Source organism: Podarcis muralis, chromosome 7, assembly GCF_964188315.1.
Source record: "Podarcis muralis chromosome 7, rPodMur119.hap1.1, whole genome shotgun sequence".
NCBI classification, from domain to species: Eukaryota; Metazoa; Chordata; class Lepidosauria; order Squamata; family Lacertidae; genus Podarcis; species Podarcis muralis.
The window spans coordinates 25,335,154-25,357,796 of record NC_135661.1 but is presented as its reverse complement, the minus strand read 5'-3'; the positions used below and the strand labels follow the sequence as shown (position 1 = coordinate 25,357,796).

At 47.4% G+C, this 22,643-nt stretch overlaps 2 protein-coding genes across 4 annotated transcripts; one reads left to right on the top strand and one right to left on the bottom strand.

Annotated features, from left to right (window-relative positions):
* Nucleotides 1–1,520: 1,520 nt before the first annotated feature.
* On the bottom strand, nucleotides 1,521–14,521 carry LOC114602431 (F-box only protein 44-like). Of its 2 annotated transcripts, none has more exons than XM_028740634.2 (6): nucleotides 14,176–14,521; nucleotides 11,642–11,908; nucleotides 7,889–8,066; nucleotides 7,559–7,654; nucleotides 5,061–5,181; nucleotides 1,521–3,346 (listed from the first exon to the last, which is right to left on the bottom strand). In XM_028740634.2, exons 2-6 carry the CDS (start codon nucleotides 11,880–11,882, stop codon nucleotides 3,131–3,133), a joined length of 852 nt encoding a protein of 283 aa, XP_028596467.2. In that variant the 5' UTR covers nucleotides 11,883–11,908; nucleotides 14,176–14,521; the 3' UTR covers nucleotides 1,521–3,130. The 2 variants fall into 2 exon arrangements, with proteins under 2 accessions (XP_028596467.2, XP_028596466.2); XM_028740633.2 differs by lacking the exon at nucleotides 14,176–14,521 and adding an exon at nucleotides 13,296–13,437.
* Nucleotides 13,567–22,643, top strand: LOC114602433 (F-box only protein 44-like). Of its 2 annotated transcripts, none has more exons than XM_077931404.1 (6): nucleotides 13,567–13,689; nucleotides 17,566–17,844; nucleotides 18,379–18,496; nucleotides 20,687–20,782; nucleotides 21,738–21,873; nucleotides 22,013–22,643. In XM_077931404.1, the coding sequence occupies exons 2-6, from the start codon at nucleotides 17,583–17,585 to the stop codon at nucleotides 22,136–22,138; spliced, it is 738 nt and encodes a 245-aa protein (XP_077787530.1). In that variant the 5' UTR covers nucleotides 13,567–13,689; nucleotides 17,566–17,582; the 3' UTR covers nucleotides 22,139–22,643. The 2 variants fall into 2 exon arrangements, with proteins under 2 accessions (XP_077787530.1, XP_028596474.2); XM_028740641.2 differs by lacking the exon at nucleotides 13,567–13,689 and adding an exon at nucleotides 14,745–14,763.

The window sequence follows — 22,643 nt, the reverse complement described above, 5'->3', positions numbered from 1 at the left end:
TGGGAGCACATTGGAAGTGGAAAAGCCAATTGCTCCTTTGATCTTGATGGATACTACAGGAGGGATATAGAATGTAGCGTTTTCCTCTATGCTGACGTCTTTAAAAAGCGATTAATGTAAAGAAAAGGCAAACACATTTGTTGAAAGATGGACTTTATTTGTCAGGTTTTGTCACAGTAAATGTCAGGGTGGTGCTCAACCAAATTTCTTCCCCCCTCCCTCTTATCTTAAGTGCTTGGATTTGAGGCTTTAACTCTTTTCATGTAAGACAGTTCTTTATCCCCTCTCTCTTTTCATAAGTTCTATGTCCGCTATCACAGTTTACTCTTCAAAGAGTATTGAAGGCAGTGTTATATAGCCATGGCAGAAAAACGAATTCATCAAATTCATCTGGCAAAGGATTTGGGAGAAGTCTCGGAGTTCTATGCATTTGTTTATGAGAAGGAAAACAACACCAAGATGTCTGCAGCGAGGATTGCATTGGGAAATGCAGTAATTAGGGAAAAGGCAGGGGTCCTCATTCCCTCCAGGACCACTTTCCAGGGGCCACAAACCAGCAGTAGGTGTGGCTTGAGGCAAAACATAGGTGGAGCTACAGAAGGCTTCATCCAAACCATGCACAATCCAGAGGTTTGTATACACAGGTTTCTCAATCCAGGCAAGCTAAAGGCTTTATTACAACTCAGGGACACATTCTGCTAGGCAAAGGCACTCAAGGAAGCAAGCAGAGCAGGGCCAGTGAGAGGAGAACCCCGAGGGCCGGATGGGAGGGCCACATCTGGTCCCAGGGCTGCAGTTCATCACCTCAAAGTTAGGGACTAGAAGCTTGAATGGTGTGCCGGAGTGCTCATCTGCAAAGGAGGACAGAGATATGGATTTAGCACGGGGGCAGGGAACCCTTGGCTTGTCACAGAACTACAACTCCCATCAGCCCCGGCAAGCATGGCATGCCCAATATCAAGGAATGACGGGAGTTGTGGTAGGCCCAAGGTTCCCCATACCTGACTTAGTGTAAACCACGGTAATCCTCATAGCTTGCTTTGCTGTGCTGCAATTCCTTTTATAGTAAATAACCCCTCACAGTCAGTTACATAGAAATATGTCACTGAAGAGCAGAGAGATGGGAGCATTCTAACCCCCCCCCCCAAAAAAAGAGTGAACCCAGAAAAAGACAATGTTTGGTATCCAGTTACTATGCCAAACACAAATTGGACCGCGAGCCTAACCCCACTTACTTAAAAATAAACCCCACTGAATTCAATAGGGCTTACTTCTGAGTAGACACAGTTAGGATTGCACTGTCTATTCCTATTTTATTAATTCAGGATGAGAGAAAGACCCAGCTCATGAATAGATACTTGATTTACATGTCGCAGTAGAGAAAGACAGAGGACTCTTTGCTACCCAAAATTATCTTTGTTCAAAAGTCAGCTTCCATCGTTCTCCCTCACTGGCCAGACTAAAAAGATCACGAAACCCTGATGCGTCTTTTTTATTTATTTAGTTTTTATTTATACTTTTCAAGTTTATACATTTCATTAGCTTTACAGTCAATTTAACATTTCAAAGTTTGACTTCCTTCCCCCTCTTTCTGCGGTTCCTTAAATTTATTTTTCAATATCTTCTGCATATCCAAATTCATTTAATTATCTACTTTAAATATATACACTGGTACCTCGGGTTAAGTACTTAATTCGTTCCAGAGGTCCGTACTTAACCTGAAACTGTTCTTAACCTGAAGCACCACTTTAGCTAATGGGGCCTCCTCCTGCTGCCACGCCGCCGGAGCCAGATTTCTGTTCTTATCCTGAAGCAAAGTTCTTAACCTGAAGCACTATTTCTGGGTTAGCGGAGTGTGTAACCTGAAGCGTGTGTAACCTGAAGCATATGTAACCCGAGGTACCACTGTACTATTATGAAACTGCAGGTTGAGACTTCCGGTTGGCCGCGCGATTAATGGTGGATGAGAGCTCTTTCGGAAGAAGGAGCCCTTGCGCTTTGGTGACCTCAAGAGCGTTGTGGAACCCCGAAAAAACCTCAGATCGAGCGTTCTGAGGACCTGGTGTTCCGGCAGGTACCCCTTGCGACTCCCCTGCTCCCCGGTAAGCTCCAATAAGAGCCCCAAGAGCAAGCGGGGTTGGAGACGCGGGTACTGTGGAATCTACTCGCTTTCTTCATCGAGCGAAGGTCCGAAGTCTGGCAATCATGAGCGACCAATTTCTCCGACCAAATTTTAAAAGATTGGACAATCGTTAGTAAAAAAAGGTTTTAAATTCGGACTGTCAATTGGATTGGAAGGGATTTAAATTACGGAGGTCGATCCCTTTCCGCTGAAGTAGAAGTGAAAGAAGTTACCACTGACCGAAGCCGTAACTTTAAAAGACTTGTCAAAACTTCCAAGGAAACATTCTAAACCCCCCTTTCTGCAGAGGGAAGGGGGAAAAAATTTGACTAAATTGAGAGACCTTGCAAGAGATAAATTTGACAGGGGAATAGACTCTTTCTGGAAGCGGACCTCCCGTGGGGGAAGGCTAGACTCCATTATTGCGTCACAAAGGGAGAGGAAACATTCAACTTTCATTTTCCTCTTTGGGGACTACAAAGTAACTGCTGCCCTCTGAGCTTGTTAAAATAGTATACAGTGTTTCTTTTACCCTCCTTGAACTGGATATAAGTGTGTAAATGGATTTTGGATGGTTTTTAAAAAGAATAAGAAGAGTAAAGAAATTAAGACTTTGAAAGGGGGGAGCTGCTGAGCTGTCTGCTGCTGCCTGTGCACTAAAAATCTTGTTGACTGTGACTGGGTGAGTTGACCTTGATACTATGGAATAGTTATGGCTAATAGTGTAGATAAGTCTGAGAAAAGTAAAATGAAAGACAGAACACCAAATTTTGAAGAGACGGTGATGCAAATGTTGTCGGACATAAGAACAGATGTCAGAGGAACGCAGCAGAGTGTACAGGACAGAATTAAGAGTCAGTGGGGGCTGGCAGTGCCCACTGGCACTGGTAGAGCAGTAGGTAGGGAGCCCACCTCTAGGTAGCGCCACAGCAAAAGACAGATGGAGGGAAAGCCAATCACAGGCAGAGCTTCCACTTGACTGGTTGCAAGAAGACAGGGGGAGGGTCCTCACCAGTTGCACCCGCTGCCACTAGCGCCGCCTTCGTCATCTGAGTCGGGAAAGGGCTCTATGAAGTCTTCGTCCCAATTAAACGGCCCAAGAGTGACGCTGCTCCTGGTGACTCTTACGCTGTTCTTGGGTGGCTGGCCGCTCCCGTTTACAGCTAGGTGTTCAAAGAGGATGTAGCGGAGTCCAGCTTGGCATTCGATAATCCCTTGCGAAATCTGTAGACAGGAGAGAAAGAGAGAGATGCTGAATACAGGGCAAGGCTGCTGAGGTAGGAAGGAAAACTACCCCACTCAAAGGTAGGGGTCTTTGGGCTGAATGTGGCCCTCAAGCCTGACCCCTGGATCTCCCCTCTGGACACCCCACTTACCAGTCCTGCTTTGCAAGTATATTTAGGGGGCTGGGAGATCTCCTTGACCCGCCCCCCCACTCAACCAATATGTCCTGCCAACTTACAAGGGATGCACAAATGTTCACTGTGCACTAAGATTCCTTCCTTTAGCATGGCAGCACCGACGTTTTGGAACTCCCTGCCCATGACGTTGGTCAGGTGCCTTTGCTGTCCTTCTTTGAGTGCCCAGCTAACCCCGTTTTTCTTTTAGGCACATCCAAAGACATGAATATATTAATGTGCAACTTTGTTTTATAACATCCATGTAATCCGATTTTGTTCCTGTGTCGTATAATTAATTTTTTTCATCTTATTTCTCAGTCGTTAAGAGCACGGGGCTCTTAATCCCAGAGTTGTGGATTGAAGCTCCATAATGGGCAAAATATTCCTGCACTGCAGGGGGGTTGGACTAGATGACCTCCGTGGTCCCTTCCAACTCTACGATTCTCTGAACTTGCTTTATTGATAATTTTGTGTATATCACATACAGGTTTTTAAATTTTGTTGTTGTTTAGTCATTTAGTCATGTTTTGTTGTTGTTTAATTGTGTCCAACTCTTCGAGACCCCATGGACCAGAGCATGCCAGGCACTCCTGTCTTCCACTGCCTCCCGCAGTTTGGTCAGACTCATGCTGGTAGCTTCAAGAACACTGTTCAACCATCTCGTCCTCTGTCGTCCCCTTCTCCTTGTGCCCTCCATCTTTCCCAACATCAGGGTCTTTTCCAGGGAGTCTTCTCTTCTCATGAGGTGGCCAAAGTATTGGAGCCTCAGCTTCAGGTTCTGTCCTTCTAGTGAGCACTCAGGGCTGATTTCCTTCAGAATGGAGAGGTTTGATCTTCTTGCAGCAGTCCATGGGACTCTCAAGAGTCTCCTCCAGCACCAGAATTCAAAAGCATCAATTCTTCGGCGATCAGCCTTCTTTATGATCCAGCTCTCACTTCCATACATCACTACTTGGAAAACCATAGCTTTAACTAGACGGACCTTTGTTGGCAAGGTGATGTCTCTGCTTTTTAAGATGCTGTCTAGGTTTGTCATTGCTTTTCTCCCAAGAAGCAGGTGTCTTTTAATTTTGTGATTGCTGTCACCATCTGCAGTGATCATGGAGCCCAAGAAAGTATTCATTTCTTCCTTTTATAGACCATGTTTTCTGCAACGAGCTCAAGATGCCGTGTATAACTCTCACCTTCTCATTTTATCCCTGGGGAGGTAGGTTAGGCTTAGAGAAGACATTGAATGGGCTCAAGCTTCACGGCCAAGTGGCGATTCGAACCCTGGTCTCCCAGGTCATAGTCTTGACACTCTAACATCAACTGGCTCTCTTTTTTTGTGATGACCACCAACTCCTTTAGATAAAAACAAATGAATAAGCACCAGCTTGCCCACGTCAACCTCAGCTCCTGCCCATCACTGGAATGTGGCCCCCGGAAGCCTGCATACAAGGGAATGCCGGTCCTCAGATCAATAAATCCTTCCCCCATCTACTGCAGGCTTTGCTTCTGCTCCCCATCCCAAGCATTTCCCACTGGGGATTACAGACCCGACGCCAGCGTGGAGCTTCCGAACCGCGCCCTTCCGTATGGAGGATGTGGAGGAGCTGAAAGTCTGCGTCCAACATCTTCACGCTAAGTTGATAGCGGCTGCCGGGGGGACAATAATAGCTGGGGTTTTTTTGGGGGGGGGGGGAGAGAAAACATCAGTTTGAGGAGAAACCAAACTAGGCATGATTTGAACGCTCAACACCAAACCAAGAGTATATATTTCGTAACCGATAACCTCCAGATAAAAAAAAAAAATTCAAGGCAGCCTAGACCTTTTGATACAAATCTATTCCCATGTACTTGAATGTACAACTTTAAAACAGTTACTTCCAATAAATAATAATAAGTAGTAATATAGCCAATAATGGCAAATGGCTGTATGCTTATATACATCAATCAGTTTCATGCATGAATATGGCTTTCAGTGGCCATTATTATTATTATTATTACAGTCATACCTTGAGATAAATGTGCTTCAAGTTAAGTATTACTTAACCGGTGTTACTTCCGGGTTTCGCCGCACGCACATGTGCAGACAATCAAAATGACACCATGCGCATGCGCGGAAGTGGTGAAATGCGACCCGCGCACACGCAGACACGGGTTGTGTTCACTTCAGGATGCGAACGGGGCTCCGGAATGGATCCCATTCGCATTCCTAGGTACCACTGTATGCCCTATACGTGCAGGTCTCAGGGCGGTTACAACATAAAAGCGCAATATAAAACAACAAAACACATAATCAAAATATAAACAAAAACAACCCAATACATTTTAAAAGGACATTGGGTGTCAGTCAGCCAAAGGCCTGGTTAAAAAAGAACATTTTTGCCTGACACCGAAAGTTGTATAATGAAGGAGCCAGGCGAACTTCCCTGGGGAGAGCATTCCACAGATGGGGAGCCACTGCAGAGGAGGCCCCGTTCTCATGTTGCCACCCTCCGGACCTCTCGAGGAGGTACACGATGGAGGCCCTTGGAAGATGATCTCAGGGTCTGGCAAGGTTCATATGGAGAGAGGTGGCTCTTGAAGCTACCAGCCATGGGGTCTGTTTTCTCCCTCCACTGTCAAGAGGTGGGACACATTTGAATACCAGTTGCACAAGAACAGGAGGCTGGACTAGACGGGTTGCTGGCCTGATCTAGGAGGGCTCTTCTTATGTTTGCATGCAAATATATTATTTGGTGTGTCTACAAAACATAAGAGCCTGCTAGATCAAGCCAATGGACCATTGAGTCCAGCATCCTGTTCTCACAGTGGCCAACCAGATGCCCATTCTGGGAAAGCCACAAGCAGGACCCGAGTACAAGAACCTTCTCCCTTCCTGCCTTTCCAGCAGTTGTTACTCAGAAGCATCGCTATCTCTGACTGTGCCATTCATGTCTGCCCACAGGCCCTTTCAGAAGGATCTTATCTCAGTGAGGCACAGCTTGCTCAGGAAATTCAAGGCCTGCAAAGGTGCAAAAAGGCTCAGAGTGCTAACAAAAGAAGGCTATTTATGTACGCTACTACTGCGGCCCATGTTTTGTTAGCCCCAAAATGGAAAATGAGCAAGGTCCCAACTAAAGAAGAGTGGCAACTTAAACTGATGGAATATGCACAGCTTGCGGACTTAACATATGGAATAAGAGAACATGTGTTTAAAGAAGATTGGAACATGTTTGTTGAATATATGGGGGGAAATTGAGTACACTTGAAAACATTGGCAGCATTAAGATAAATTCAACAGTGCAAATACGTTTAGATGGATGCAATAAGGGAAAACTGAATGGTTCAGTTTATATAAAATATGCAGGGATTTATGTTATGCAAAATGAACCATGGAAAGAGAAGGAGGGAAGTCATTGATATTTTAAGGTTGTTTAAATGGATATTCTAAAATGTAAAACGGGGGGGGGGGGGCGAGGCTCAGAGTGGATGAGCAGTGTTCTATAACCTTAGGCGGTTGGACTACAAGTCCCATCATCCCCAGCACACCAATGGTGAGGGATGATGGCAGTAGTAGTCCAGTAACACTAGGAGACCCAAGGTTGAAGGGCGTTGGGTTGGAGCACATTGCCAGCTTTGGAGCTGTCTGGAATCCTACCAGATCCTGCTTTTCAGGTTTCTACATTTCGCTAATTTTACAATCATTTTAACATTTCAAAACTTGACTTCCTTCCCCCTCTTCCTGTGGTTCCTTAAATTCATATTCAATATCTTCTGCATATCTAAATTAACTTAATTTGCTCATCTATTATTTCAAAAATATATATTTAAAACATGAATAAATGAGTAAATTGTATGTAATTGCAGGTTATTTACAGTAATCCTGCCAATGTTCTGTTTACAATTTATCTGTAAATATTAAATAACCATTTCCATTCTTTTGTTGTCTTGATCTCTTATTCTTCCGTTAAGTTTTGCCATGTCTGCATATTTCATACGTTCTTATTCTGTCCTTTGGACCACGCAGCCCCACCCCCTCAATATCCAAGACTGGATGCTCTGAACCCACCATTCATTCACGGCGATGTTAGGTCTGGCTTCATCTATCAGCCCGTCCCAGTACCCAACGTCCTTCAGAATGATGAGCTGAGCCTTGCTGCAGAGCCTGAAGAACAAAGGAACATCTTGTGTGAATCTCTGAAGGCCTTTGGAGGATGGATGGCGGTTGATGGATGGCCTGAGGTTGGATCCCAACAAGAGAGAAGTACTGTTTCTGGGGGACAGGGGGTGGGCACGTGTGTGGGGTTCCCTGGTCCCAAATGGGGTAACTGTATCCCCGAGGGACCGGATTTGCAGCCAGGGAGTCATTTTGGATTCACAGCTGTCCACGGACACTCACCCGTCACACGCAGCAAAGCATCGGTTGACCCACTGTGGGGAGGAGTCTTTCTTTTTTGCGTAGGAATTCCTCTGGAGGAAACTTTCCACGGGGAGGGCAGCCAAATCCTCCTCGGACAGCTCCTCGGTTTTCCAGTGGCCCTCGGAAGGGACCCTCATTGCCCAGGAGTCCAGGCCCTCTGCGGAAACCAAACCAAAACCAAAATGACAGACATTGAAGGAAGAGGCTTTTGAGTCAGTGGAAGCAACAGAGGAGTCAGCAGCCAGACAAAGGTGAGGATACAGATCCTGGAGGAACATGCAGGCCAGCGAGGGCAACAGGGGGGATGTTTTAGGCATGATGTACTGACATCACGGGACGTGGGTGGCGCTGTGGGTTAAACCACAGAGCCTAGGACTTGCTGATCAGAAGGTCGGTGGTTTGAATCCCCGGGACGGGGTGAGCTCCCGTTGCTCGGTCCCTGCTCCTGCCAACCTAGCAGTTCAAAAGCACATCAAAGTGCAAGTAGATAAATAGGTACCACTCCGGCGGGAAGGTAAATGTCGTTTCCGTGCGCTGCTCTGGTTCGCCATAAGCGGCTTAGTCATGCTGGCCACATGACCCAGAAGCTGTACGCCGACTCCCTTGGCCAATAAAGCGAGATTAGCGCCGCAACCCCAGAGTCGGTCACGACTGGACCTAATGGTCAGGGCTCCCTTTACCTACTGACATCACACAAAGAAGAAGAAGAAAAAGAAGAAGAAGAAGAAGAAGAGGAGGAGGAGGAGGAGTTTGGATTTGATATCCCACTTTATCACTCCCCTTCAGGAGTCTCAAAGCAGCCAACATTCTCCTTTCCCTTCCCCTCCCACAACAAACACTCTGTGAGGTGAGTGAGGCTGAGAGACTTCAAAGAAGTGTGACTAGCTCAAGGTCACTCAGCAGCTGCATGTGGAGGAGTGGAGACACGAACCAGGTTCACCAGATTACGAGTCTACCACTCTTAACCACTACACCACGCTGGATCTCAAGCATCTCGCCTCCTTCCCTAAGCCAGGCAGAAGCTTCCTGGGCTTTGGAAAGGTGGCGTCAGGGTTTAATATTTTAATACTCAAATATACCAGGAACATTTAGGGGAACAGCCTAGTACCTCTAGTCCACTGACTGCCTGCCACTGAACCCTTCCCCATTAGGCCTGGGCAATATATCGATATATCACCAAGGACCGTTATGTGGGGGCAGACCGCGATGACGGCTTCACTCTGCGGTATATCACTGGTGATACCGTCACCGTTCTTGAGTCCCTCTGCCTCCAGTGCCAAGAGGGAGAAACAAACTAGCTGGGAGCTGCAGGCAGATATACGGCTGGTGAAACCGCCATCGTACTCTGTCCCAGCAGAGGGAGAATAAGCTGAACTGGCGAGGTACCAATACAGCTTGTTCCTTCCTCTGCTTCTTTAAACTGCTTGGCTGAGGAGCGAGCTGCTGCCCTTGCCTGAGCCAAGCTGTTTTATGGAGCCCTCGACCCACAAGCAGCTCACATGAGCCAGCGGCAGGATAGGGGCTCTGTTGAAGTGCAACCCCTCCCCAGCTGAGAGAGCCCAGACCCCTGTTAAAGGAAAATGTTGTGAAAATGATGTATAGATGGTACTTAACCCCTGTAAAACTAGCAAAGATCTACCACAAGAGTGATAATCTGTGTTGGAAATGTAAAGAAAAAGAAGGTACTTTTTACCATATGTGGTGGACTTGTCCCAAGGTGAAAGACTTCTGGAAAAAGATTTATAATGAATTGGGAAAAAATGTTCAAATATACATTTATTAAGAAACCAGAAGCCTTTCTACTTGGAATAACAGGTTTGGAATTGCCCAAGAAAGATGTCAGATTGTTTTTGTATGCCACAACTGCAGCTAGAATTTTGTTAGCCAAAAATTGGAAATTACAAGAAGTACCAACAGTGGAGGAATGGCAGATGAAGATGATGGACATTTGGGAGCTAGCCGACCTGACAGAAGAGTCTGCGACCAGAAGGAGGAGGAGTACCAAGAGGAATGGAAGAAATTTAAAGACTATTTAGCTAAATATGTTAAGATAACTTAAATAGAATTACTTGTGAGTATCAGATCGGCCTAAGACTTAAATAAGTGATGTTGTAGAATACTATGGTAAAAAAAAAAAAAAAATGAAATGAAATGAAAGAAAGATGTTAATTGACCAAGTAAATTTTATGTGAAAACAGTTTTGGAAAACTGCTACAATGATTTATATGGAAACTCAGCCACGGGGACTTGAGGAAGTCACCCAACAATGTTAACAAAAGTGGAATTATTATAACTAGGATTAAAAAAAATTGTTTCTTTTGTGATGTTTTCTTTCTATTTGTTTGTTATAAATTTGGAAAACTAATAAAAAACTTTTGAAAAAAAAGAGAGCCCCCAGACCCCGCTTGGCTGCCTTCCTCCGCGAGGGGGTGCTGTGCCTTTCCTCCCAGGAAGACGGAGCCCACCCTTCCGGTGAAAGGCAGCCAGGCGGTTTGGGGGCTCTTTGATGCTGCTGGCAGGCCCAGCACTCGCCAGCAGCCCCTCTCCACAAGGTGAAGACACCCCACACCTTCCGCCCGGGAGGGTGGGCTGCGTCATTCCTCCTGGGGTGAACGACACCCCCACCGTAGGAAAGAGGCAGCGCACCCGCACAAGCAAAGGCAGTCAAACGCACAGAGCCTGACAGGTTCCATGTGCTTGGCTATTGCTGCTAGGTTGGTCTTTGGGAGTGGGGGGCGAGCGGGCAAGATAGCTCGCCCGCCCCCAATGCTAGCAAAGGCAGAGGCAGCTTGGGTCCTTGCTGCTGCAGCACGAGCGGCAGGGATGTCGGGGCTGTTCTCCCGCCCCCAGCAGAGCCAGGCCAAGGGGCCTCAGAGCTGGGTCCGCTGCTTGTAGGAGCCATTCCGCCCTCCAGCTGAGCAGCAATTCAGGGCCAGCTGTCTTGGCCCCAGCCCGCAAGGTGCTGGACTGAAAATGCCTCAGCTCCCACAATGAGATCTGTGGTGTTTTCACCTGGCATCTCACCGGCTGGGGCCGATGCAGCTTTTTTCAACATTGCGGTATATCGCCAAACCACGATGTTTGGCTGGCGATGCACCGCGATGTCGAAAACCTAGCATTGCTCGGCCCTGTTCCCCATCATTCGCAGCAAAGTGCCTTCCAAAAATGGTAAAGGACCCCTGACAGTTCAGTCACAGACAACTCTGGGGTTGCAGCGCTCATCTCCCTTTACAGGCCGAGGGAGCTGGCGTTTGTCTGCAGACAGTTTTTCCGGGTCATGCGGCCAGCATGACTAAGCTGCTTCTGGCGCAACGGAACACCAAGACCAGAGCAGCGCACAGAAATGCCATTTACCTTCCTGCTGCAGTGGTACCTATTTATCTACTTGCACTTTTTGGCGTGCTTTCCAACTGCTAGGTTGGCAGAAGCAGGGACCGAGCAATGGGAGCTCACCCCGATGGGATTCGAACCACCGACCTTCTGATCGGCAAGCCCAAGAGGCTCAGTGGTTTAGACCACAGCACCACCCGCCTTCCAAAAGGGTCAGGCAAATCATTTGTTGGACTGCGACCACTTCCCTTTCCTTATTTATTAAATTTGTATATTGCCCTTCATCTGTAGATCTTGGGGGGTGTAAAAATGCAAGGTAATGAAAACAAAATACATAATAAAAACAAAGAACAGAAACCAAGCAATAACCCCCTCTCCCCTCCCAGCTGAAAAGGGATGCACCTTTGCCGCAAGGATTCTTGATTAAGTTCTTCTCCCTGTGGGAGTAAATGAAGAAGGCCTTTGACTCTTGGGTCTCGGGTCCGCTCTTTCGCTGGAACTTAATCTTCCACATCTCAGGGTCGTCCACCAGGCGTCGCCACTGGGAGCAAACCAGCCGGCAGTTGCAAAGCAGGTTCCTGGCTGGTACCCGGGCCAGCACCTCCAGAAGGACATGTTCAGGCAAGTCCCCGATAGTCAGCATCTTTCTTCAGAGTGGTCTTTCGGACGCTTCCAGGGAAGAACCACAAGAGGGCGAGAATGAGAGAGAGAAACCCCACAAGAAGAACAGCAGTGGGAAATAGTTGTAAAGAGGAACGCTGCAACAAAATGTTGTAGCCATGTGCTTCATTCCTTTCCTGCTTCTTCCCCCTGGTTTCTTTCTATGCTCTAAGAGCCAGTTAAACATTCTGTGCTCTATCCACATCCATCTGCTGCCCCCTTTCATTCTTAGCTCTCCTTCTGCATTTTGTACTAGCCACCAGGCAATGGCTTTTTCTACCTGCCCTGGCCCACCCTCCAGACCTAGGAGGAGCCTTTCCCAGACCATGCAGAAGCAGCTGGGAAGAGAGGAGTTCAGCAATATTAAAAATTATTATTATTATTATTGAATGTGCTTTTGCTTCTCAATTTGTATTGTGTTACTTTATGCACCGTGACTTGCTGTTATTTTTATTGATTATAGTTTAGAAACTGTTTATTTTAATTGTTAAGAGTGAATTTGTACTTAATTCTTATTTGCTGATATTTAATTTCATTGTGCACTACTATATCCCAATGGGTTATCGAAGAACGCTTTATTGGATATAAGTTGTTGATTTTAAAGATGTGTTTTTATTATGACATAACTTTTGTATGTCATAATATTGGATTGGATCAGATTGTTAGAAGGTGCACGATCTTTTGTCATTTCTTCAGCTTGTAAACCGCCCTGTGTATAGTTATATAGAAAGGTGGGATACTAATTAAAAGTGAAATGAAATTAAATGAAGTGAAATTAAATCCAAAATTAGCATATTACATTTAGAAACCATTTAAATCAGCCCCACTCCCCAAATAAAACAGCACCCACCCAAGTTAAATCCCCCGTTAAAATGTTAAGTTAAGCAGGGTTATTATCGGGTTGTATCCAACATCAGTTGCCTTCAGAGGTGACCCATTAAAATGAGTGAAACTGGCTAACTTTGGCCCATTCATTTCAATGGGCCTATTCTGAGTAGCCCATTACTAACTATTGAATTTCACTGTTCTGTATTGACATGCAGAACGCTATGGGTCTAACAGGGATCCTCTGGATAGGCCAATCAATTTAATTCTGAACATCCCAACGGACCCCAAAACGCAATTACTCCATGCACGTGGCAACACTTCATAGCGAGGGGAGGGACTCCCATCACAAGTTCACACGTATCTGAAACCCTGGGGAAAAAACACACGAACTTATACTTAGAGGGAAGAAAAGAAGGAGGGGTCGCTCTGCACACGCTCAGAGGCCATGCCATCACTTCTCCTACCGCAAACAGGTCCGGAGGGTAGGAGAGGGCGGACACCCCAATACAAACTGAACCTCGCAGGCTCCACAACGTCCCTTCCTTCCAAAAAACAACAACAGGCTTACCGGGGCTGGAAAATGCGCAAGAGCCACGCGGGAGCCACGCGGTACCCCAAGACACTCAACAGCCTTGCAGGAAAAAGAAACCGAATGTGAACATGGGCGAGGGCGCAGGAAACTCTCGGGGAGGGTCCCCCAAGGGAGCACCACCCCTTGTAGGCCGGGCGAGCAGGGGATTCCCAGCCGGGGCTCCTTTACGCACGATGATGCGCCTCTCGGGTTGAGCGCGCCCCGGTCGAGGGCAGAGGCTCTTCTCCAAATAGCAACTGCAATTCCCAAGTCCACTTTTTCCTGAGTTTCCCGGGAATTAAGTCTATCTGTCTGAGCTCAAGGAGGCTGAATTCCAGAGCACGGTTGCAGGAGGACTCTATACAGCCTTCGCTGTTAGGATGGAGTAAAGGTAAAGGTAAAGGTACCCCTGCCCGTACAGGCCAGTCTTGACAGACTCTAGGGTTGTGCGTGCGCCCATCTCACTCAAGAGGCCGGGGGGCCAGCGCTGTCCGGAGACACTTCCGGGTCACGTGGCCAGCGTGACATTGCTGCTCTGGCGAGCCAGAGCCGCACACGGAAACGTCGTTTACCTTCCCGCTAGTAAGCGGTCCCTATTTATCTACTTGCACCCGGGGGTGCTTTCGGACTGCTAGGTTGGCAGGCGCTGGGACCGAACAACGGGAGCGCACCCCGCTGCGGGGATTCGAACCGCCGACCTTTCAATCGGCAAGCCCTAGGCGCTGAGGCTTTTACCCACAGCGCCACCCACGTCCCTGTTAGGATGGAGAGCCCCGGTTAAAAAAAAAAAAGCGCTATTACGGTGGTACCTCGGGTTACAGACGCTTCAGGTTACAGACGCTTCAGGTTACAGACTCCACTAACCCAGAAATAGTACCTCGGGTTAAGAACTTTGCTTCAGGATGAGAACAGAAATCATGCTCCGGCGGCGCGGCAGCAGCAGGAGGCCCCATTAGCTAAAGTGGTGCTTCAGGTTAAGAACAGTTTCAGGTTAAGAACGGACCTCCGGAACGAATTAAGTTCTTAACCCGAGGTACCACTGTATTATAAATACTGTAGCTTCCAAAAAATCCATGCACACGTCCAAGGAGCGATCCCCAAGTAAGGCTTATTTGCATAATATGACGAGACTCTCCTGTCGCCCCGCCCCGGAATAAATGAAGCCCTGGTGGCCAGAATCAGCTCGGAACCGAAGCGTTGCGCGCGCCTCTGAGGTTTGCATTTGGAGACGCCTTAAGCTATTAAACGATTAAAGCGGGAGGGGAGGGATGGGGTTCCTTTGGAAGGAGCCAGCTGACGTCGAAGGGGTGTCATCGTATGCAAATGAGCTAGGATTCCCCTCCTCGAGGCGGAGATTGGGTGGTGTTATCTGATATCAGAGCAGTTTCACTTCCTCCTTGTCTTCTGGGCGCAGAACCGGGCAGAGACGACTCTTTAAACCCTGGAGGTGAGGTGGGGCTTCCAGGTACCATGAGCTGGAGGGCGGGGGTGTTGGGGTAGATCCGTGGGAAGGTTTAATTAACAACACTTAAAAAAAAAAAAGGAATAGGGAAAATTTATAATTTCTCTTAAAAACCATTGTAAACAGTTAAAATCTTTAGTAGGATTGGAATAACACTTGTAGTTTAATGGTGAATTTTGGATATAATGGAGATGTAAAGGATCTGGATTATTATAAAAGATCAGGGGTGAGCAAACTTTTTCAGCAGGGGGCCGGTCCACTGTCCCTCAGACCTTGTGGGGGGCCAGACTATATTTTTGGGGGGGGGGGGAATGAAAGAATTCCTATGCCCTACAAATAACCCAGAAATGCATTTTAAATAAAAGGACACATTCTACTCATATAAAAACACGCTGATTCCCGGACCGTCCGCAGGCCGGATTTAGAAGGTGATTGGGCTGGATCCGGCCCCCGGGCCTTAGTTTGCCTACGCATGTAAAAGATGCAGGAGGAAATGACTAAAGATAGAACCCACAAAGGGGAAGAGAGAAGTCCAGGAGATCCTTTGGAATCTTGTCTTTATGATGTATGTTGGATATGTGAGTGTAAAATGTTAATTCGAAAAACCAAATAAATAAATTTGCAAAAATAATAATAAAGCACTTTTGGAGGGGGGAACCAACAAAAACGTTATTTTCATCATCTAAGTAAGCAAGCTTGCATTTCTGAGGGCAAGCTGTAAATAAGTATTTAGTATAAGTCAGTACGGTAAAAACGCCCACATCAGAAACAGTCTCCAAGAGCACAAGTGGCCACAGTTCCTCTGAGCAGGGAAAGAAGGAACTTCCCCCATGATCAGAAAATAAGAAGCAGTGATGGCCACCGACAGTGGAACGGTCTCCTTTGGGAAGCTGTGGACTTTCCTTCCTTGGAAGTTTTTAATCAGAGCTTGGATGGCCATGGATGCTTTCACTGGGATTCATTCCTGCCTTGCAGGGGGTTGAACTAGATGACCCTCGGGGTCCCTTCCAGCTCTAGGTAAAGGTAAAGGGACCCCGGACCATTAGGTCTAGTCTTGGCCAACTCTGAGGCTCATCTCGCTTTATTGGCCAAGGGCGCTTCCGGGTCATGTGGCCAGCATGACTAAGCTGCTTCTGGTGAACCAGAGCAGCGCACGGAAACACCGTTTACCTTCCCGCCGGAGAGGTACCTATTTATCTACTTGCACTTGGACGTGCTTTTGAACTACTAGGTTGGCAGGAGCAGGGACCGAACAACGGGAGCTCACTCCGTCACGGGGATTCGAACTGCCGACCTTCTAATCAGCAAGTCCTAGGTTCTGTGGTTTAACCCTCAGCGCCAGTTGCGTCCCCAGCATCTTCCAGCTCTCTGATTCCATAATAACTTGGATGGCTTTAAAAGAGGATTAGGGAAACTCATGGAAGAAGATGAGGAGATCCGTGGCTGCTAGCCAGGATGGCTGTGCTTTGCCTTCACAGCTGGAGGCAGCAATGCTTCTGCATGTCAGTTGCTGGATGTGCTGTGCCTGAGGGTAACCCAAGAACCATGGTCCAGGTCCGGTCCAGAATCTGTAGGTTCCACTAGGAGTCAGTCCGGCAGGGTCAAGGCAGGACACGAGGCAGGAACCCAGGCAAGGACAGGTACAGGATCTCAGGCAGGGTCTGGCATACAGCAATGTTGCTCCCACAACCTGGGGCAGGGTCCGACAGCCTTTTATCTTTGTCAGGGTAGCAGCCGGTCCTGTTCCCCTGGTGACTCACCTCCCTGTCTCACCCGAAGGTGAGCACTCCTCCTGCGAGTAAACAGGTCTCTCCTTCTCTCAGATCTGAGTCTCTGCAGCTCGGGAGACATTGGTGGGTTACTAGACCCAGAGGCCGCCTCAGCCTCCCCTGACCCAACCGGTAGTGGAGCAGCTGTAGGTGATGGCCCAGCTGAATGCAATGAGGTAATCCCCGCATCTGGAGCCAGGGCAGACTCAGGCCCCTGACTCGGCCCAGCTGTTGCAGGGGAGCCTGTGCAGACTGGGACCCTTCAGGATCAGGACTTATTCCAGATGATGCCTGAGGCAAAGGATCCAGTGCAGACTGAGACTCCTCTGGTTCCAGGTCCGAGCCCGAGTCCCAGGCCATCACATTGGAAACCACAGATGGTTCTCTGGCTTGTGGGCTTCCTTTGGAGGCATCTGTGAGAACAGGATGCTGGACTAGATGGACCATTGGCCTGATACAACAGGCTCTTCTCATGTCTCCATTACCTTGTTTAATCCTTATTTATTCATTTTTAAATTTATTTATTTGGTTTTTCAAATTAAAAATTGACAGTCACATATCCAACATACAACATAAAAACAACATTCCAAGGCATCTCTTGGACTTCCCTACTCCCCTTTGTGGGTCCTATTGTTAATAATTTCCTCCAGCATCTCTTAGGATAATCCAAAATCTTTTTTACCTTTCCATTGTGTCCAAAATTCACCATTAAACTACGAGTGATATTCCAATCCTACTAATGACTTTAACTGTTTACAATGGTTTTTATGGTAAGTTATAAGTTTCCCCCATTCCCTATTAAAATTTTGGTCTTCCTGATTTCTGACTTTTCCGGTCATTTTGGCTATTTCGGCATACTCCATCAACTGGATCTGCCATTCTTCTCTGGTGGGGACTTTATCTTCTTTCCATCTCTGTCTAATCCTCTTTTGAAGCCATCCGAATTGGCGGTTGTTGTTGCTTCTCGTGGGAGCGAATCCCAGAGTCTGAGATGCTTTCTCTTCCATTTCTTCCCCCGCCTCGTGGTCATCCTCAGACCTTCCCTGAAAGAAGATGGTGAATATTGAGGACCTTCCCAAGGAGATGCTGCTGGAGATCTTCCTTCGGCTCCCTTCCTGGTTCCTCCTTCGCAGTTGCCGTCTGGTTTGCTCCCGGTGGCGAGACATGGTGGACCCTCTGAACACGGGATGGAAAGAGAAGTGTGAGCAGGCCGGCTACCCACTTGGGGTGTTGAATGGTGCTCTCCCTGACTGGAAGACTTTCTACTTTCTCTGCAGAATGAAGAAGAACCTCATTAGGAATCCCTGCGGCGAAGGTGGGGAGGAAGAACTTCGTCCAGACTTCTCCCGCACCATAAATCTTAATAATATAATAATAATTTTTATTTATACCCCGCCCTTCCCGGTTCAAAAACCGGGCTCAGGGTGGCTAACAACAAATTTAAAACACTTAATTATAAAAGCAGCATAAAATACAGTATAAAAACATGAATAACAATAAAATTCAAAATTCAAAAAGTAAGCATTAGATAGGGACGTGGGTGGTGCTGTGGGTTAAACCACAGAACTTAGGACTTGCTGATCAGAAGGTTGGCGGTTTGAATCCCCGGGACGGGGTGAGCTCCCGTTGCTCGGTCCATGCTCCTGCCAACCTAGCAGTTTGAAAGCACGGCAAAGTGCAAGTAGATAAATAGGTACCACTCTGGCGGGAAGGAAATAGTTTTGGTTGCCTCGGGTGATTACCTTTATCTGGAGACAGTGTTCGTGTGTAGGGAGTGCAGAAATCCCAGGTTCAATATCTGTATGTATCCTTTCCTTTCACTGTCCTTTTCTTTCTGGATTCGCCACAGAGGGCCTGAACTCCTGGCAAATTGGGCCAGATCAAGAAGAGGCCTGGGATGTAGGGAAGCTATCAAGGGATGACTCCCCCTTTGAGGATGGAACATGGTGCTTTGGTGCATTTAGCGGGTAAGGAGCACATTCCCAATCAAATGAATTTGGGGCGGTGGTGGTATGTGTTTAATAATAATAATAATAATATTTATATATATATATATCCTGCCCTCCCCAGCCAAAGCCGGGCTCAAGGCAGCTAACAACAATAAAATAATACAACATTCTAAAATCATTTCATTATAAAATTAATTCAAATCAAATTGATGTACCGTATTTTTCGCTCTATAACACACACCTGACCATAACACGCACATCGTTTTTAGAGGAGGAAAACAAGGAAAAAAATTCTGAACGAAACAGTGGATGTATCATTTTTGTGCTTCATGCTGTGGCCACAGACATGTGATCTGATGGTGAATTTGGGGTAGCTCAATGCAAAGATCCTGAGGATCCATGTGGATCCATGCTTTTTAACCACATTTTTGCACCATTGCAGCCCCAGGCAACAGTGGGTGTGTGATTTTTGGGGGGCAGGCTGCTATGTGATCTGATGGTGAATTTGGGGTGGCCCAATGCAAAGATCCTGAGGATCCATGTGGATCCATGCTTTTTAACCACGTTTTTGCACCGTTGCAGCCCCAGGCAACAGTGGGTGTGTGATTTTTGGGGGGCAGGCTGCTATGTGATCTGATGGTGAATTTGGGGTGGCCCAATGCAAAGATCCTGAGGATCCATGTGGATCCATGCTTTTTAACCACGTTTTTGCACCATTGCAGCCCCAGGCAACAGTGGGTGTGTGATTTTTGGGGGGCAGGCTGCTATGTGATCTGATGGTGAATTTGGAGTGGCCCAATGCAAAGATCCTGAGGATCCATGTGGATCCATGCTTTGTAACTACATTTTAAGTGGGGAGTGAAGGAAAAACACAGAAGGGACAAGAGAGCGGTGTGCAGAGAAGCAGCTGGCTAAGAAAGCAGGAGAGAGATTTTACGGGAGGGAGGAAAGAAAGGCAAAAGTTTCCACAAACCGAAGCCAGCTTTCTCTCTCCTCCTGCATGTTTTCTGGCTGCCTGCGAGGAGCACGGAGAGGAATTAGAAGGAAAGACCTCTGCTTTCCCCTCTGCTTGCCTGGAGGGGAGGGGATTTGCCTGCTCTTTGTTCCGTTTGAGCAAACACAGCAACGAAACAGAGGAGGGTGGGCAGTAAGACCCTGAGGCAGAATGCAGGAAAGCAACCACTTCCTCTTTTCAGGTTTCCCTCTCCGACACAACGCACGGTTGATTTTTGCTGATTTTTGTTCCTGCGCTCCCCTAATCGGCTCCAGGGACCCCCCCCCCCACATTCGCTCCATAACACGCACAGACATTTCCCCTTCCTTTTTAGGAGAAAAAATCTGCGTGTAATAGAGAGAAAAATACGGTAACCATTGGGCTAGAGTTCTGTGAAGATTGCCAAAGGAGGGAGTCAGGTTGTGCCCTGGCCGAAGGCTTGGTGGAACAGCTCTGTCTTGCAGGCCCTGCGGAAAGATGTCAAGTCCCGCAGGGCCCTAGTCTCTTGTGACAGAGCGTTCCACCAGATCGGAGCCACAGCCGAAAAAGCCTTGGCTCTGGTTGAGGCCAGCCTAACCTCTCTGTGGCCCGGGACCTCCAAAATGTTTTGTTTGAAGTTTCTCTGTGGGACATACCAGGAGAGGTGGTCCCGTAGGTATAGGGTATAGGCCGTATAGGGCTTTAAAGGTTAAAACCAGCACCTTAAACCTGATCCTGTACTCCACCGGGAGCCAGTTCAGCTGGTATAGCACCAGGTGAATGTGGTCTCGCAGTGAGGACCCCGTAAGGAGTCTCGCTGTGGCATTCTGCACCCGCTGGAGTTTCTGGGTCAGTCTCAAGGGCAGCCCCACGTAGAGCGAGTTACAATAATCCAATCTGGAGGTGACCATTGCATGGATCATGTGGCTAGGTCAGGGCGAGAGGGGTAAGGAGCCAACTGCTTAGCAGTTACTTATTTGTCCAGTGGGAGTTTGCTATGCAGAGTTGAAACTTTGCATGTTTTCGTGGAGGGTAAAAGCTTCTGAGTTGGGTGGTTGAGTTTGTCAAAGTCAGTAGGGCATGGGGCCGGGAAGGGGTTGCAGCCTGGGCCAGACAGAGAGGTTTGGAGGGCTGCAGTAGGCGCTGGGGCCTGAGATTTCCCACCCATGCTCTCCAACCCCATATCAATGGGTCCACGTGAGTGATGGTGATAATGGCTTTGATCTCTTTTTCAGGCCCACACCCAAAAGCCAGGTCATCGTCTTAAAGGATCATGGCTACTGGGATGAGCTGATGGACGAAGTCAAGCCCGATATTGTTGTGAAAGACTGGTGAGTGCCGGAGCCGACGAAACCAGGGGTTGCGGGCTGGGTAGCCCTACTTGATAGCAGAAGCAAAACGAACCCCTACAGTTGGGGTTGCTCGTCTGCCATGATTTCTGGGCAAAGCGAGGAATGCAATAGATAGCAGAACTCAGCTTAAATTGGAAGCAACAAGTTCCTAGTGGTTTGAAAGATCTCAGGGCTCCACCTCCTTCCCCTGAATTGTGCCAGCTGGTCCCTATAGGTACAACTGTTTAGAAACTGGTGCCCACGTTTTGATTTTCCTCTTCCTTCCCTGTCCCTTCTCTCTCTTGTGTGCTGCAGATTGCAAGCCTGCGAGAAGGGGTGGTCTACTTTTCAGTTTCAGTTCTGTGTAAGCTAATCTGGGGGCTTTTTTGGCTGAAAAGCAGGGCACAGGTACCCTTTGTTGTTGTTTAGTCGTTTAGTCGTGTCCGACTCTTCGTGACCCCATGGACCAGAGCACGCCAGGCACTCCTGTCTTCCACCGCAGTTTGGTTAGGCTCATGCCGGTAGCTTCGAGAACACTGTCCAACCATCTCGTCCTCTGTCGTCCCCTTCTCCTTGTACCCTCCATCTTTCCCAACAACAGGGTCTTTTCCAGGGAGTCTTCTCTTCTCATGAGGTGGCCAAAGTATTGGAGCCTCAGATTCATGATCTGTCCTTCCAGTGAGCACTCCGGGCTGATTTCCTTCAGAATGGATAGGTTTGATCTTCTTGCCGTCCATGGGACTCTCAGGAGTCTCCTCTAGCATCATAATTCAAAAGCATCAATTCTTCGGCAATCAGCCTTCTTTATGGTCCAGCTCTCACTTCCATACAGATACCCCTAAATAAATGCATAATAAGCAAGCAGCTGCAAATTCTCCAAATGTGATCAGCTCTTTTTTGCAGGACCGGTTCCTCCTCAGAAATCGCTCATGTGTCGTTTTGTGCCCCAAAATAGGTGTGACGTCCTTGACGAGGACCCCTACAACTACACTCTGCACGTGAAACTGTTGTCTGCTGATTCTGAAGTCCTCTGCGAATGTCGCGCTGAAGAGTTGGTCTTAAGTGAGCCCGGAGAGACAGAATGGAGAGAGGTTAGCAGGAAAAAGGCATTGAATCAGCTCTGGGATATTAATGTGGGCCTTGAGTAAATGGTTCATGAAAACGTCAGTTCCTTCCTCTTCCTTTTGTTGAACTGACTCCTAACCATTCCTCCTCCTCTTTCCTCTCTAGGGCTCGTATACATTCCATAACTACCCTGCTGGAGTCCGTTACATCTATTTTGAACATGGAGTGACCGGTGTGGACTCTGGGGGCCTAACTAACAGCAGCATCACTGTGGGACCCAGATTTCCCTAGAAAGAGGAGGAACCACCAGAAGGGGAAACGGTTCCACTCATCTGCTTGAGCAACAGGGCAGGGAGACACACAAGGGCTCACTCTGTTGTGTCATTCTACACACACACACACACACACACACACACACACACACATTTTCCAGCTAAATGTGTTGCAATCTTGGGTCCTACATCTGTTTTCTTGAAGTTGTGTTTTTGTGTAGTTTTCAGATGATCAGCATATTTTTTTTTTTTAAAAAAAGAGTGTGTGTATGTTATTTTGTAAGAGAAGGTGAGGGACCCGGCAAACAATATTATACTGCAAAAAAGAAAATGCAACCAGCCTCGGTATTGCAGTTGCGTTGAGGAAATACATAACGTGGGACTCATCTACACAGCTGCAAATGAAACGTTTTAAATGTGTTGTAAAGTATACAAATGTGACACTAGATGGTGACAGTGAGCTATGCAAAATTCAATGTATTTTTAAAAACATGTTTGTTTGCTTTTAAAAAAGCATTTCCCCA

Excerpts from the sequence above, each read along its gene's own strand:
- LOC114602431 (XM_028740634.2), bottom strand. The coding sequence starts at position 11,882 with ATGCTGACTATCGGGGACTTGCCTGAACATGTCCTTCTGGAGGTGCTG. Across the intron at positions 5,182-7,558 it reads AACATCGCCGTGAATGAATG|CTATTATTGTCCCCCCGGCA; the intron begins GTGGGTTCAGAG and ends AAAAAACCCCAG. Across the intron at positions 3,347-5,060 it reads AAGCTCCACGCTGGCGTCGG|ATTTCGCAAGGGATTATCGA; the intron begins GTCTGTAATCCC and ends TCCTGTCTACAG.
- LOC114602433 (XM_077931404.1), top strand. The coding sequence starts at position 17,583 with ATGGTGAATATTGAGGACCTTCCCAAGGAGATGCTGCTGGAGATCTTC. Across the intron at positions 17,845-18,378 it reads TAGGAATCCCTGCGGCGAAG|AGGGCCTGAACTCCTGGCAA; the intron begins GTGGGGAGGAAG and ends GATTCGCCACAG. Across the intron at positions 18,497-20,686 it reads TGCTTTGGTGCATTTAGCGG|GCCCACACCCAAAAGCCAGG; the intron begins GTAAGGAGCACA and ends TCTCTTTTTCAG.